The following is a 15,123-nucleotide window of genomic DNA, read 5'->3' as shown; positions in this document are numbered from 1 at the left end:
CCCCCCACGTCTATTTAAACCCCCTAAATCTTCCTTCCCCCTTTTAAAAACTACATTTTATCTCTGGCTTGTGGGCCAACATGCCCCTAATGAGTATTAAAACACTATCTCCTTGCAATTAGCTCATTCCTGCCTTCCCGCTCCTGATTGACAGAGCAAGCAGAAGCACCCAGAATTCTCCCTTTGGCAATAAGTGCTGATTGGGTCCTTCTACAGAGAGCGACTTCAAACTTTTTTTTCTTTTTCTTTTTCTTTTTTTTTTTTTTTTAATATTTGCCTTCAGTGTCTTGGCTGAGAGAAGAGTTTTTTACCTCTCTGGGATTTTTTTTTTTTTTCTCGAGAGGAGTTGGGGAAGGAAGAGAGAGGATTATTTACCTGGTTGGGCTGAGTTCATTCGATTTGATTTGTTTTTTCTTTTTATTCAAACAATCATCGTAAAGCAGAAGAAAGGCAAGCGTTGGCAACTCTGGTTGAATTTAAAAAAAAAAAATACCCCCAAACTTTTCATCAACTTTTGGCGATGGGCTGTTTTGGATATTTCCTGTTTCTTTGTGGGCTGAGTCGAGCTATGTCAAGTTACCCAATCTGGTGGTAAGTTTGATTCTTCTTGTTCTTTTTTAATTTAAAAGGATTCCCCCCCCCCGCTTTTCTGCAACTCCTGCTTTTTATGATGCCTTGAAATTCTCTATTCGTTGCCCCTTAGCTAAAGAAGTGGAATTGTTCCAACCCAGGAAAGTTTTTTTTAGAATCCGTATTTCACCTAGTTTATTTAGACATTCGCTTTGTTTATTATGACTGGGTTATACCTGGTCTCGCGTCATGCTGCTGTAAAAGAGAGGGAGAAGGAGAGAGATCGAAAGTTATTTTTTTAAAAGGGCTTTGATCCTCTCCTGCGAAGAACAAAAGGCACTGGCTGAATTAAAGAGATAATGATACAAGTTGACATGAGTATTTCAAGGTGATTTTGAGCTAGTCAGGTGGAAGGAAAGGGGGGTGAAGGATGAAAACATTTCCCCCTTGCTTTAAGGAATATTAAAAAAAAAATCAAACAAACAAGAAGTAGGTGAGACAGGATTGAACAACCTGGACTAGTTATGTAAAGAAAAGATAGAGAATTGGTTAAAGCAAGGACTGGGGCAGATTTCTCAATATAGACTTTTATATTATATAGATTATATTGTGTATTATGGGATTTGGCGGTGGAGGGGTAAGATGCTGTTCCCAAAGCTTCTGGAAACTTGGAAGTGATGGGCCAGATTCGGAACTTAACTTAGGGGCTAAATCTTAATGGGTCCAGAGAAAATCAGAGCAGAATCGGGCCCTACGGGTTATATACTCTCTAGGGCAGCGAGGCTGGGGGATGCCACCTTGGCTCCACTGGAAGAGCAGACAGTAAACCGGGGGTGAGAACACCCAGATAGACGTTGGTTGTGGTGCTCTGCTCCTTGAAACCCAAATAACACCATTCGGGAAAAAGCAAAGCTCCCCCCACTCAGTACCAGCGGCTTCCATTCTGCAATGTGGAAATAACCACTTCGTTTCCCTCTGAATCTGGGGCGAGTTTATACCTATCGGCTCCCCTTTTCACGTCAAAACATATGATTGATAACATGGGGTGGGGGAGACAAAGCCGAAGAGGCGCATTCCTAATAAAGTTGTTGGGAACAGATCTTCGCCTGAATTCGGCTTTTTCCCTCTCTGTTGCTCTGGAACTCACAATTGCTGTCGAGAGGGAGGCGAAATAGACAAGATGCACGAAAGATACATTCGTCTCCAGTGACCAGCCTTGTAATCCAAGGGGATGGGGGTGGTGTCTCATCTAACCGTATTAATGCCCCCCCGGCAACTTCACTGCTTCTCACAGCCCAGCTGCGGCGAGGAAAACACACCGCGGCCAAGGGAGAGCAGGTGTGAGAAAGGAAGGACAGATTTTTCCCCTCCAAAAGCAAGATGCCTAGGATAGGGTTTTCCTTGTGTAACTTGTAAATACTGTTGCAGTTCTTTATTCCCCCCACCCCGGCTCAGATCGATTCAGGGCATTAATTCACTGAGACCTGATGAAACACACAGAGTGTTGTCCTGAGAGGCCGGTTGAATGTTGCACCCTATCCCTTTAAGAGATCATTTTAGCGCTTCGACCACAAAAGCACATGAAAGTAAGGGGTGCTGAGGAAGGCATGTAGCTGCAGATCTACTGTAATTACTAAGTTTAGGTAACTGGAATGAGGGAAACCCTCACAGAGAAAGGTCCTGCTTTGGAAGCGGTTCCTGAGCAAGGCGCAGGAAACAAATACAAGGGAGCCTTTAGCAAGGCACGGGTCTGCAGAAATGCTGAGGAACCCTAGTGAGGTGCTGCAAATACCAGCTGATTTCACTGGACCCATAAGTGCCCCAGTGAAGTTCCCCCAGCAGGAATGTGGTGCAATCTCCGGGCTGTGTCAATGTTTGCCTGCGTGTGTAGGGAAGGCAGGTAGTGTACAGCTACACCTGGGGGGCGGGGGTGATCAAAATCACACACCCTGTGGATGCGCGCGCGCAGAGAGAATTTTCAGTAACATGCTCCAGTCTAGCCCAACGATGTTATCATGACGTCTGATCTGATCAATTCCCGAACAAAATATGCTTCCCGGGTATATTTCTGCCCATCCACTCGAACATGCTGATGTAAAATTTGCATGCGGCAATCGAGGTCTTTATTTGATAGGCGATCGAGGTTTAGGAGAAGAAAGGAGGGCGCAGGGAACTGCGGGAATCGATATTGGTAGCATACCTGGATCTGTTCTCGCTCTGTGTAGATATGTGGAGAGGAAGGGGTGTTGAAGGCAGAAACCCCAACTATTTCAGGTATGTCTGAAGCAGGGAATTCGCTTGAATGGGAGAAGGGTAATAAAATGCAAATGTGTTCCTGATAAGACAAGCAAACTGAACACCTGGACAGGAATCATTAAAAAGCGATCTTTTATTCACAGCCTCCATAGAACTTATAATTAGAAACTCTCTGCTACATTCCTGATTGGAGAAGGAAATGCATTCCACCGATACCAACATAAATATTCCCTTGTCACCTGTCCCAGGGAAAAGAGGAGGAGGGGGGGTATCTACCTTCCCCCCCATGAAAGTCCGGGAAGATCAAATCAGTTGCAGCCAAAGTTAGAGTGAGAATCGTGACCCGACCACTGTTGAGTTTATTTCCATGCGATGCAACACGCAGGAGAAGGCGATGGGACCCCCGCTTTGCGAAAATACAGGGGAAGGAGGCTCTTCTCTCTCCTGTGTCGGCCGGGAGTTAGGGCAGAAGGGGTCGGAGCAGCACCCGTGCAAGGCTGTTAGGGCATCAGGTGTTGTTCCCTGGTGTGGGGGCGGGGGTGGGTGTGTTTTAAAACACGCACCAGGAAGCGGCGTGAGAGCTGATGCAAAGCAGCATTGTTGGCATCTCCTTTCCAAACAGGGCGAGACACCTCCGGGGCATGGAATTGCAAAGGCCATGTTGATTGGGGGTGGGGGTGGGGGTCTTTTTGTTGTTGTGATTTTAGCGGCCTAAATCCTCCCCGGGTTTATTCCCAGGCGAGATTAGACGCCCCTCGTTTGGCTGAAGAGGAAGGCGCAGGCATTGGGTGCCCCGGGTCCTTTCAGTGGGAAAGCACAAGCCCAAGTCACATTAGAGGGGGTAGGGGAGAAAAAACCCGGAGTCTGGTGTGCGGGGAGGTGTGGGTGTGTCGTTCTTTGGTTTTCCTGATAAGGATTCGTATACAAACCACCAAATCTGCAGTGGGATTGAAGATTGCACTTCAGAAGGAGACTCGAAATCCGCTCTTTATTCAAGTCCCCCCCCCAAAAAAAAAACAAAAAACCAAAAACCAAAAAAAAAACAAAAACAAACCTGTATTGTGATCTGGCAATTCCAAACACTCTTATTTTGGGAGGTCCAAACTTGCTTAGTCTGAGTAAGAAGGAAACAAACAGCTCGTTGCCTCTGTTCCTCCCCCCCCCCCCATTTGTATATCACCCCCTAAAGCAGCCTGTAGCTAGTTAGAAACTTGCAGCCGAGATGAGCAATGTGTCATGCATATTCCCCTTCTGTCCCCACCATCAAACAACTGGCATAATGCCGGCCTCTGTCTAACACGTAAACGGCCCTAATGCATTTAGCTCCAGGACATTTCCATTGCATTGGGCTTCTAGGCAAACTTCTCAACCAGAAAAGGCAGGCAGGGACTTGGGAAGGACATTCTCTTTATAAGCTTTGGTTGCTTAGTCTCCTCTGTGGGGTAAGCTAGCCGGACCCATACTCTGTGTGTGTGTGTTGTGTATTGTGTCTGTGTTGGGGGCGGTGGTTTCAATACACCAAGAAAGCATAATCTATCTATCTAGTCTCTTAAATGGATCACCATCGTATTTTAGCCCTGTATGGAAATGAAACATTAATGCAAGTTGAGGTGTGTGTAACTTCTGCTCAAGCGCAGAGAAGTTAGATGGAAAAAAAAAAAAAAACCAGCCCAAATATATTTCTAACAAATGCATGTAACTGACCAAGAATGATGGTAAAGGTGAGTTTCTTTCTTATTTTTCCTCCAAACATTTTCCCAGTGAGGCCAGATTAGATCCTGAAATATCTTATATCTTTTTTCTTTATTTTTTTTTTTTTAAATAAGATGCAACTATTTCCCCTGGGGCTAATGTTGGGATTTTAAAGTGATGGCAAGTTCCTAAAATACATCCTAGAAAGAAATGAAGTGACCTTTTTCTTTACACCAATGGGTGTCTCAGATGTCTTTTATTAGCGATGTCCTGAGACCCTGAGATGGAGGCAGGTAAAAACAGTTCTTTCTGTCTATAGGACCAGCTCAACTGTTTTTAGCCCTGGCAGACTAGATGCTGACCACGGTTGCTAGAGATAGGTCAGTTTCCTAGCGTACATTGATTTTGGTGATGTTATTCTGGATTTACACGGGTGTAACTGAGATCTGATCCTTACTGAGGGCCTGATCCTGTTCCCACTAAGATCCCTGGGAGCTTTCCCTTGTGTTTCACAACACAGCACAGAACTCTACTACTTGAGCTAAAAGAGACACTCCATTAGCTAGCAGGAGGAGGAGGCTTTTGTCCTCTAGTGGCCGAGCCATCAAACAAATACTTTGCCAGGATGCTACAGAAGCTCCCTGCCCTTTTTTCAAGGGGCTGTGTAGGGAGATGGAAGAGGCAGTGAGTATTTCTACTAACATTATAAGTAATAATTATTGTTATGTATTTGTATTACTGTAGCACCGGAGGTCCCCAGTCATGGATCAGGACTCCATTGTGCTAGGCGCTGTACAAACACAAAGCAAAAAAAATTGGTCTCTGTCCCAAGGTGCTTATAATCTAAATGTGCTTATAAACTAAATATAAGACAAGAAGAGAAAATGTAATGTGAATAGAAGACCATTTCATGAATAAAGCATGTTTAGATTTAGCTATTTCCCTGCCTGGCTGTGAGATCCATGCACAATAATACCATGTGACTGACTATAAACATCAGCAAAACTCACGATAAGTCTGGATTCACTGCCCCATATGTGTGAATTGCACATAGTAAACAAACAGCATACATGATGAAAAGTGAATTAGATTTTTTACAGTTCCATCAATGATCTAAAGTGTTACTAGGACTGCATATAGAAAAAGGGATCAGGAATTATTAAAGATGCTGGAGGGATTAATTTAGAAGGAAAACTAATAACACCGGTTAATACTTAGCTCTTATATAGTGGACTTTTATATATAAAAGAATACAGGGCCAATCCTGCATCAGCTAAAGCAAGGAAGGTGTGGGAAGGGAAGAGCTGTGCAATATCAAGAGCAAACAGGCACTTTAAGTTGGACAGGTCTTAATTTAAAATAAAGACAGCAAACAAAACAAGAAAGAACGAAGGTAAAGTCCCCCCTCCACCCACCACCTGAGATAGCTGAGTGTTTATCTCCAACAATCTGCACTGAACTGAGCACTAACTAAACTGAGCACTTTTCTGGAGAAAGCAGAGTAGCTGGTGAGGTAAAGGTGCAGTGCACAGAAAACAAAGGCATAATGATTATGTATTTAAGTATGACAGAGGGAGATCTCTACATGTGAGCAGCTGGTTGCTCCACTCCACAGCCTGTCTGCTGCTGCTGTCAGCCTTGGGTACGATAATGTATTTACTTCTGCAATGCAACCAGAGTAACAGGTTAGGGCCCTCATTCTGCAATGATCTCTGTGTGAATCGATCCCTGAGCCAGTGTAGTCCCATTGAACATTGCAGGATTGGTGTACCTGCTTCGGAGGAGCCTGGATCAGGTGTTAGGAAGCCATCATCATCCCCATTCTGCCCCCAATTGCTCCAGTGCATAAACTGAGAGTGCATAACAGGCAGCGAGGGAAAGTCCAAGCTGTGCAGAGATTTGTGTGGGATGCGGACTGCCTGCTCCACCCCTGTGGTGGCTCTTTGTCTGCCTAAGTTGCTACGCAGAGCCGCTCCATGTAATACAGTAAGTGGAACTGGAGAAAAAGCACCAAGGACGGACATGCTTGATGTGACATCAGGAGATCAGGAGTGCTAGCAGGGCTCCGGCCACAACCAGACAGGACCTCAGCAGGGAACACTGGCCTCTTGTGCTGCTCAGGAAAGATCTCTCTCCTTCAACTCTTTCTTGCCATATCAGCTACTGCTGATGAAACACTCCGCGTCCTGTGCGGGCAAATGGATGATCAATGGAGAAATGGCAGTAGGATCTACAAAGGGTTGAAGGCAGGGGGGAGCCCTAATTGTGCAGAGTGATAGGAAAGGGGTACAAAACTAAGGATAACGGGAGGAGATTCTGAAAGGGAAAACATAGGTTGGATATCAGGAAAGAGTCCCTTGCAGGAGCTGTGTTAGATTGTGGAACAGTTATCAAGAAAACTAGTCGAAGCCCCATCTATTGAGTCATTTATTTAAAACTAGATTGGACAAAGCCCTTGAAACTATGCAGTAGGAAACAACCCTGCAACAGCCCCTCGGGAATGGAACGGATGAGCTAATAGGTCGTTCGGTGTCTGTTTCTAGGATCCAGGTAAGGAAATGTAAGCCCAGGGAGCTGGGTTGTGATCTCAGTCCTGTCAGCAGAAATCAGAGTAATTCAATGGCATTACTCCAAATTTGCAATGGTTTAACCGATGGCAGAATATAGCTCCAGGATGTCTACTCTGACTGCATCACTTTAAGAACAGTGATGACAGGACCAGGTGTTCGCTCAAGGTCTGTGGGCCTGATTCAACTCTTGCTCTGATGTGACACCGCTGAGATCAGTGGAGCCACTCCAGATTTACACTGGAGTGGGTGAGAGCAGAATCACCCCCTCTATCTAGAAAGAAGCACAGATTTTTTTTTTTTAAATGCAAACCCAGTAGATCCAAGTTTAGACCTGGCACGCTGAAGCCTTTGAAGACCTGGGTTGAGATTTGGCAGCAACTGAGCATGTGAAGTGAGAGATGATCGCTCTTTGGTGAGTGAGGAGGGAGACCTACAGGCAGGTCACCCAAGGGGCAGCATCAGCAGTGGCTGTTGGCATAAGAGCACCTAAGCAATCTCTGGAACTCTGAAATACGTATTCTGTTCACCCGCTTCTGCTCTGCTCTATTATCCATTGTTGCAGCTGAGGTTATTCAGAGGGGATGTTCTCTCTCTTCACTTCCTGTGCTATTGGCTAGTGTTGCTGTGGGCTGCTGAACAGCTGGTGTGCTCCACCCCAGAGGTGGATGCACTTCTGTAATGGGTGAAATCATTCATGCACATTAAAAATCTCACAAGTTATGATTATCGGATCATAGCAATGGCCGGTGCGCCCAATGGAGATCAGGACTCCATTTTGCCAGATGTTGTACAAAACCATAGTCAGAGGCCATCCCTGCCTTGGGAATGCTTGCAGTCTAAACTGACAAAGGGCAACAGAAATCACAACTATTATGCCCATTTTACACAGGGGAAACTGAGGCACAGAGCAATTGAGATGATTAAAGTCACACCAGAAGCTTGTGACGGGGACAGGAAAATCAAGTTTTTCTAGAATCTGAGTTAGTGTTTTATCTGGGACTCTTCCAGGCTGCCGAGTGCATTTTCAAAAGAAGCTGTTATGTACTCATTTAGGATTTGGTTTGCTCATCATAGATCGTGCGCACCCTCATATTTGTTCTTTTCAGTTTCAAGATAACTTTTTAGGTGCGCAGATGAATTGGCCACAAAAGCCCACAAAAGCCTTGTGGAAGTTGAAACAGTATGTCAAGGCAAGGAAAAGTGTTTTCTTTCTCCTCCGCCCCCTCAAAAAAAGTGAACCATTTCTCTTTTTGAGACTTTTTGCCTTAAAAAGCCTCACCCACAAAGCACTTCCACCGGTGGTCATTTATACCTATATGGTGCGTCTCTTCTGAGTGGCTCAAAGAACGTCATTAACATGCATTAATCCCTCTGCAAAGAAGGTTAAATAGCATTTTATCCCCATTTTACAGATGAGGAAGCAGAGACCAAGATGTTAGAGCCCTTGCCTAGGGTCAAACGACAAGTCCATGGCAGAGCTAGGAATAGAACCCAGGAGTCCTAACTCCCACTCTCACCACTAGAAAGCAATTGTCCCCTGTCTCCCTTACAAAGTGTTACATCTTCAGATCCAGTCCTGACAGTTTTGATTCTTGAGAATCAGTGTTGTCTAGTGGGTTGTTCATTGGAGATGCTGCTGGGTGGCCCTGAGCAAGTCACTTCCCTGACCTGTGCCTCAGTTTCCCCATCTGTAAAAGGGGGTGTAACCATCTCTCCTCACAGTCTAGTGCCTCCTTGTTTCTAGAAGCAGCATTACACTCATCTGCCTGTCTAGCAACCCGCCCTCTCTTTGGCTGTATCCCCTGTATTGCATCGGTTTATCCTTGTGTGCATGTTCTGGGTCTTAGTCCACGGGCCAAAATGTTTCTCCAGTCCAACATAATATGCTCCAATCAATGGTCAACAAGAAGGTCCTCTGCAGGACTACGTCAAAATTGCCAATTCCACCCTCAGGTCTGCCTCAGGACTAAGGTGATGATATTTCCCAAAGGGAAAAAGGACACCACATGGGGCTAGCCTGAACCCTTCCCCCCCCCCACCCCCAGTGCAGAGCTGGCCTGAGCCACTCATCTGAGCCCTGGCCCCATCCCTGCATGGGTCTGGTGTCACGGCTTACCTGAGCCCTGTCTGCCCCCTGTGCTAGACTGGGGCTGGTGTTTCGGGTCACCCGAGGCCTGCCTCCCCACTGCGTGGGGCTGGTATTATCGCCACTCCCCCCCTCCCCCCAGCATTTTCCCCTACACCCCACTTTTTTTACAAAAGTGGTCATTTGTCCTGTTTGCTCTTGCTGATCAAGTTGGGAAAAAGACCCACTTTCGCCCAAAAATAAAGTCAGGACGCCTGGGACAGGGTTTAAAATAGGGACTGTCCTGGCCAACACGGGACATAGGGTCGCTCTACTCAGGACATTTCTCACGAGAGCCTGCCTTGCTCATGGTGACACTTTCCTTGCAGGACTGTCCTGCGTTCTCTTAGTTCATAGAATCATAGAAGATCAAGGTTGGAAGGGACCTCAGGAGGTCGTCTAGTCCAACCCCCTTCTCAAAGCAGGACCAATCCCCAACTAAATCATCCCAGCCAGGGCTTTGTCAAGTTAGGCCTTAAAAACCTCTAAGGAAGGAGATTCCACCACCTCCCTAGGTAACCCATTCCAGTGCTTCACCACCCTCCTGGTGAAAAAGTTTTTCCTAATATCCAACCTAAACCTCCCCGCACTGCAACTTGAGACCATTACTCCTTGAGACCATTACTTCTCTACAGTTTCTCCTCTCCTCAGCTTCTTATAATGCTCAGGTGTCTAATGATCCTTACCTAGCTTGACCCCTCTGGCCGGAAGGCAATCTGTCTAGCAGGTGATGGGAGAAATCCTGTCACCCAGGGATTATGATACTGACCTCCTTGGTCAAGGCTTCTGAGATCTACCAATAAAAAATGCCATATAAGAGGAGCTACATATAAATACTTCACCTCTCTGTGCTTTCATTTTCCACCCTTTGTCTAGTTAGATTGTAAGCTTTTAAGGCAGAGTGTTTGTACAGCCCCGAGCACAATTCTTGATCTTACTTGGCACTATTGTATTACAAACAATAATAATTATTACATGTAGGAGTGCATGCAAGTTTGTGCTGTGTCCCAGAATTATCCTTTTTTCCCCCTATAAAAGTTCCTGTAAGAAAATGAAGTACGTGAGTTTTGCTCATGGAGGGGGAGGAGAAGGGGGGTAAAAAGTGACTTCTGCCAATATGCTGTTGTTCTTCTCCCTGTTTTTCCTTTGTGGCTGACTCAGGTACTTTCGTATTCCTAGAGTGCGTGATTCAAATAGCCAGACTGACTTTCAAAGGACTTTATGGGTGTAATGACAGCGCTTAACAAACATTACACAAGTGTGTCACAGAAGGAAATCCTCCGGGCTCTGAGTCACAGTGAGCTGCGTTTGGACAGCTGAGAGTTATACAGCACTGTGATGTGGCTACTGGCATGTGTGATATAAACTTGCAGTTCTACGCTGTGTTTTCCAGTAGGCAGAGAGAAGCCGAGCCTATTATCTTTGAAGCCAATAATAACCCCCGCTCCCCTCCGTTGGAACGGGATCGGGCCCACAGTCAGTGTCTCCAAGTGCAAAATTAGAACTAGTCCTCCAGCCCGAGCAATGCAGGTTCTGAACACAGGCGTTCTGCTGCATGGGGCCAGGATAAAGCGAGGCTTAGCTGTGGGTCTGACCCCTGCTGACGGCAGAACTGTGTCATCCTGGGGGCTCCCTCTGCCCTAACTTGGAGGATCTCCTTTGTGGGCCTAATCCAAAGACTCCCATTGATTTCAATGGGCTTTGGGGCCCTAATCCTGCAAAGACTGATAGACATGCTTGGCTTTATGCCATTGATTTCAGTGCCTAAATACCTTTGAGGAGTGGGGCCTTAGTGCTTACTACACTCTTGAAGGAGCTCAGATACTACAGTGATGGGCAGCGCAGTGTAAGAACCTGAATAGGACAGAATAGGGGCAGGTAATGAGGGATAGAGATGGGGCCGGTGGATCCACGACTACATAAACCTACATAAACCATCTACACGTACATACCTGGGGTGTAAGCTGGGGTTACCACAGCCCAGAGGATGTGATCACAGCTGTGTAGTGGTTCCCTTGCCATTCCCCAGCCTGGGGGAACGGGGAGGAAATCTTGACCTTTTTCTCCAGACTCTCGCAGTTCACCCCTGAGCACGGTCTAGGCCTCCCTTCAGCATTGCGGTGATCAGCTTGGGGTTCCGTACAGTTCCATTCTGTATCGGCGTGGGGTTCCAACACGTAGCAAAAGCCTTATGGGCCGAATGCATCTGGTGCAAGTGCTCATGTTCTTAACATGCTTCAGAGCCAGGTTCTTGTGCTGTGCGCCTCTCTGCAGTATCTAGGGTATGTCTACACTGCATGCGACACCCCGATTTGTGGACTTGGTGTCTTCTAGCCCTTGCCTGAGCGTCCACACTACATTGTCGACCTGGGTTTCCACTTGCTGGACCCGGGGCTCACAGTCATGCTGATGTATCCACACTATACTACATAGAGCTTGTGCCTCGGGTCTGTGGCTTGACCTGCGTCCACACTACAAAATGACAGGGCTTTGACGCGAGTTGCAGCATTACTTGGGCTCTGACCTCCTGCCCCCTTAGTAGCATCCTAGGACTCAGATCCTGAGTGTTTGCTGTCCCGAGTCAGACTGATTTGAGTGTGGACGGAAAGAGGGCTGGGCTCAAACCAGAGTCAGAGCCCAGGTTTAGTGTGCAGTATAGACATACCGATAGTGCCTTCTAGTAGTGCCTTAAGCAATGTGACTACACACCTCCCATTCCACACATCTCCTTATCCGACCTTTAAACTTGGACTCTCCTGATGCCATTTACCCACCAACTTTCCTCTCTTCCTTTATTTTTGGAAGTCTTGCCCGGCACGACCTTTACAAAAAATGATCATATGCATCCTAGGTGTTTTTCCAAACGTTACCACTTTTTTCACTGACATTTGAACACAAACTCACATTTTCTTAACTCCCTACCATAGGGGGCTCCCTTTAGAGAGAGCCTCTGAGCCGAAGGAAATCCTAAGCATCACAAAGGCATTGCTCCTTACTGTACTTGTTTGTCAGCTGAATATTTAAGCTCCCCTTCTCTTCTCAGTGATACCGACAATGAAATAGCACTTTACATTTCTATAGCACTTTTTATCAAAGGCTCTCAACGTCTCTTAGCCCTGCTCTCCCCAGTTTTTGTACTGGTATAGCTTTATGGGTACGTCTACACTGCAACCCCTCTCCTCCTTCCCGCGGCAGCAAGTCTCGGAGCCCAGGTCTACAGACTACGGACTCCCAGGGCTCAGGCTACAGCTCTTCAAAATAGTAGTTTCAGAGTAACAGCCGTGTTAGTCTGTATTCGCAAAAAGACTTTGTCCTTACCCATAACTATTTCACATTTGGGGACAATGTATACCTTCAGATCAGCGGCACTGCTATGGGTACCCGCATGGCCCCACAGTATGCCAACATTTTTATGGCTGATTTAGAACAACGCTTCCTCAGCTCTCGTCCCCTAAAGCCCCTACTCTACTTGCGCTATATTGATGACATCTTCATCATCTAGACCCATGGAAAAGAAGCCCTTGAGGAATTCCACCATGATTTCAACAATTTCCATCCCACCACCAACCTCAGCCTGGTCCAGTCCACACAAGAGATCCACTTCCTGGACACTACAGTGCTAATAAACAATGGTCACATAAACACCACCCTATACCGGAAACCTACTGACCGCTATTCCTACCTGCATGCCTCCAGCTTTCACCCTGACCACACCACACGATCCATCGTCTACAGCCAAGCTCTGCGATACAACCGCATTTGCTCCAACCCCTCAGACAGAGACAAACACCTACAAGATCTCTGTCAAGCTTTCTTACAACTACAATACCCACCTGCGGAAGTAAAGAAACAGATTGATAGAGCCAGAAGAGTTCCCAGAAGTTACCTACTACAGGACAGGCCTAACAAAGAAAATAACAGAACGCCACTAGCCGTCACCTTCAGCCCCCAACTAAAACCCCTCCAACGCATTATTAAGGATCTACAACCTATCCTAAAGGATGACCCAACACTCTCACAAATCTTGGGAGACAGGCCAGTCCTTGCCTACAGACAGCCCCGCAACCTGAAGCAAATACTCACCAACAACCACATACCACACAACAGAACCACTAACCCAGGAACTTATCCTTGCAACAAAGCCCGTTGCCAATTGTGCCCACATATCTATTCAGGGGACACCATCACAGGGCCTAATAACATCAGCCACACTATCAGAGGCTCGTTCACCTGCACATCCACCAATGTGATTTATGCCATCATGTGCCAGCAATGCCCCTCTGCCATGTACATTGGTCAAACTGGACAGTCTCTACGTAAAAGAATAAATGGACACAAATCAGATGTCAAGAATTATAACATTCATAAACCAGTCGGAGAACACTTCAATCTCTCTGGTCACGCAATCACAGACATGAAGGTCGCTATCTTAAAACAAAAAAACTTCAAATCCAGACTCCAGCGAGAAACTGCTGAATTGGAATTCATTTGCAAATTGGATACTATTAATTTAGGCTTAAATAGAGACTGGGAGTGGCTAAGTCATTATGCAAGGTAGCCTATTTCCTCTTGTTTTTTCCTACCCCCACCCCCCCCCAGATGTTCTGGTTTAACTTGGATTTAAACTTGGAGAGTGGTCAGTTTGGATGAGCTATTACCAGCAGGAGAGTGAGTCTGTGTGTGTATGGGGGTGGGTTTTTGGAGGGGGGTGAGGGAGTGAGAGAACCTGGATTTGTGCAGGAAATGGCCTAACTTCATTATCATGCACATTGTGTAAAGAGTTGTCACTTTGGATGGGCTATCACCAGCAGGAGAGTGAATTTGTGTGGGGGGGTGGAGGGTGAGAAAACCTGGATTTGTGCTGGCAATGGCCTAACCTGATGATTACTTTAGATAAGCTATTACCAGCAGGACAGTGGGGTGGGAGGAGGTATTGTTTCATATTCTCTGTGTATATATAAAGTCTGCTGCAGTTTCCACGGTATGCATCTGATGAAGTGAGCTGTAGCTCACGAAAGCTCATGCTCAAATAAATTGGTTAGTCTCTAAGGTGCCACAAGTACTCCTTTTCTTTTTGCAAAATAGTAGTGTAAATATTCCTGCTCAGGCTCTGAGACCCACGCCCCTCGCCGGGCTCCAGAGCCCGAGTGGGAATGTCTACACTGGTATTTTTAGTGCTGTAGCACAAGCCCCGCGAGCATGAGTCTGTAGACCCGTTTCAGAGTAGCAGCCATGTTAGTCTGTATTCGCAAAAAGAAAAGGAGGACTTGTGGCACCTTAGAGACTCAAATAAAGTTGAGAGACTTAAATAAATTTGACTCAGGAGAATCCAAGTTTAAATGCTCAAATAAATTGGTTAGTCTCTAAGGTGCCACAAGTCCTCCTTTTCTTTCTGCAGACCCGGGCTCTGAGACTTGCTGCCGGGAGATTTTTTTGCAGGGTAGACATACCCTTCGTTGTCTAAGGGGATGATTTTTTTACTGATATAGTTCAAGCAATACAATCCCTAGGCTGGACACAGTTACACTGGTAGAAAGGTGGCTTTGCTAAAGCTGAGAAACCTCATGCCAGCCCGAAAAGGGGTTAAAGAGAAGACAAGGCCACAGGCCCAGCTAGCCCTGCAGCCATGGCCAGGCCTGGAGGGAGAAGACAAGGAGAGAGTCTGGCTCAGTTGAGAGCTGACTGGTGAAGAGGCAGGAGCTAGCTGCCTCCTTACATGTGGGGAGAGTCATTAGGAGCTTGAGAGCTGGGATAGCCACCGGGGAAGAAGCCCTGAGTCCCTGACCAAGGGAGACAGCTGAGGAAATTGGGGACCACCGAGCAATGAGTGACCTGTGTTTCCGAGCTACCTTACGTTCTATCTCCAATCTTACCTCTGTCCCGCCCAGAGGGACCGGAGGCTGCAAAAGG

General features: G+C 46.5%; 1 protein-coding gene across 1 annotated transcript in view; it reads left to right on the top strand.

Annotated features, from left to right (window-relative positions):
* The first annotated feature begins 520 nt into the window (after positions 1 to 520).
* WNT3A (Wnt family member 3A) overlaps positions 521 to 15,123 on the top strand; it is a 120,488-nt gene continuing 105,885 nt past the window's right edge. Inside the window, exon 1 of the mRNA XM_077809532.1 lies at positions 521 to 591. Coding sequence (XP_077665658.1) covers positions 521 to 591 — 71 coding nt within the window. The remainder of the gene's footprint in view (positions 592 to 15,123) is intronic.

The sequence above is a fragment of the Eretmochelys imbricata genome, chromosome 2, assembly GCF_965152235.1.
Source record: "Eretmochelys imbricata isolate rEreImb1 chromosome 2, rEreImb1.hap1, whole genome shotgun sequence".
In the NCBI taxonomy this organism is placed as follows: Eukaryota; Metazoa; Chordata; order Testudines; family Cheloniidae; genus Eretmochelys; species Eretmochelys imbricata.
Note: the sequence above shows the minus strand (reverse complement) of the source record. Positions and strands in the feature narration are given on the sequence as shown.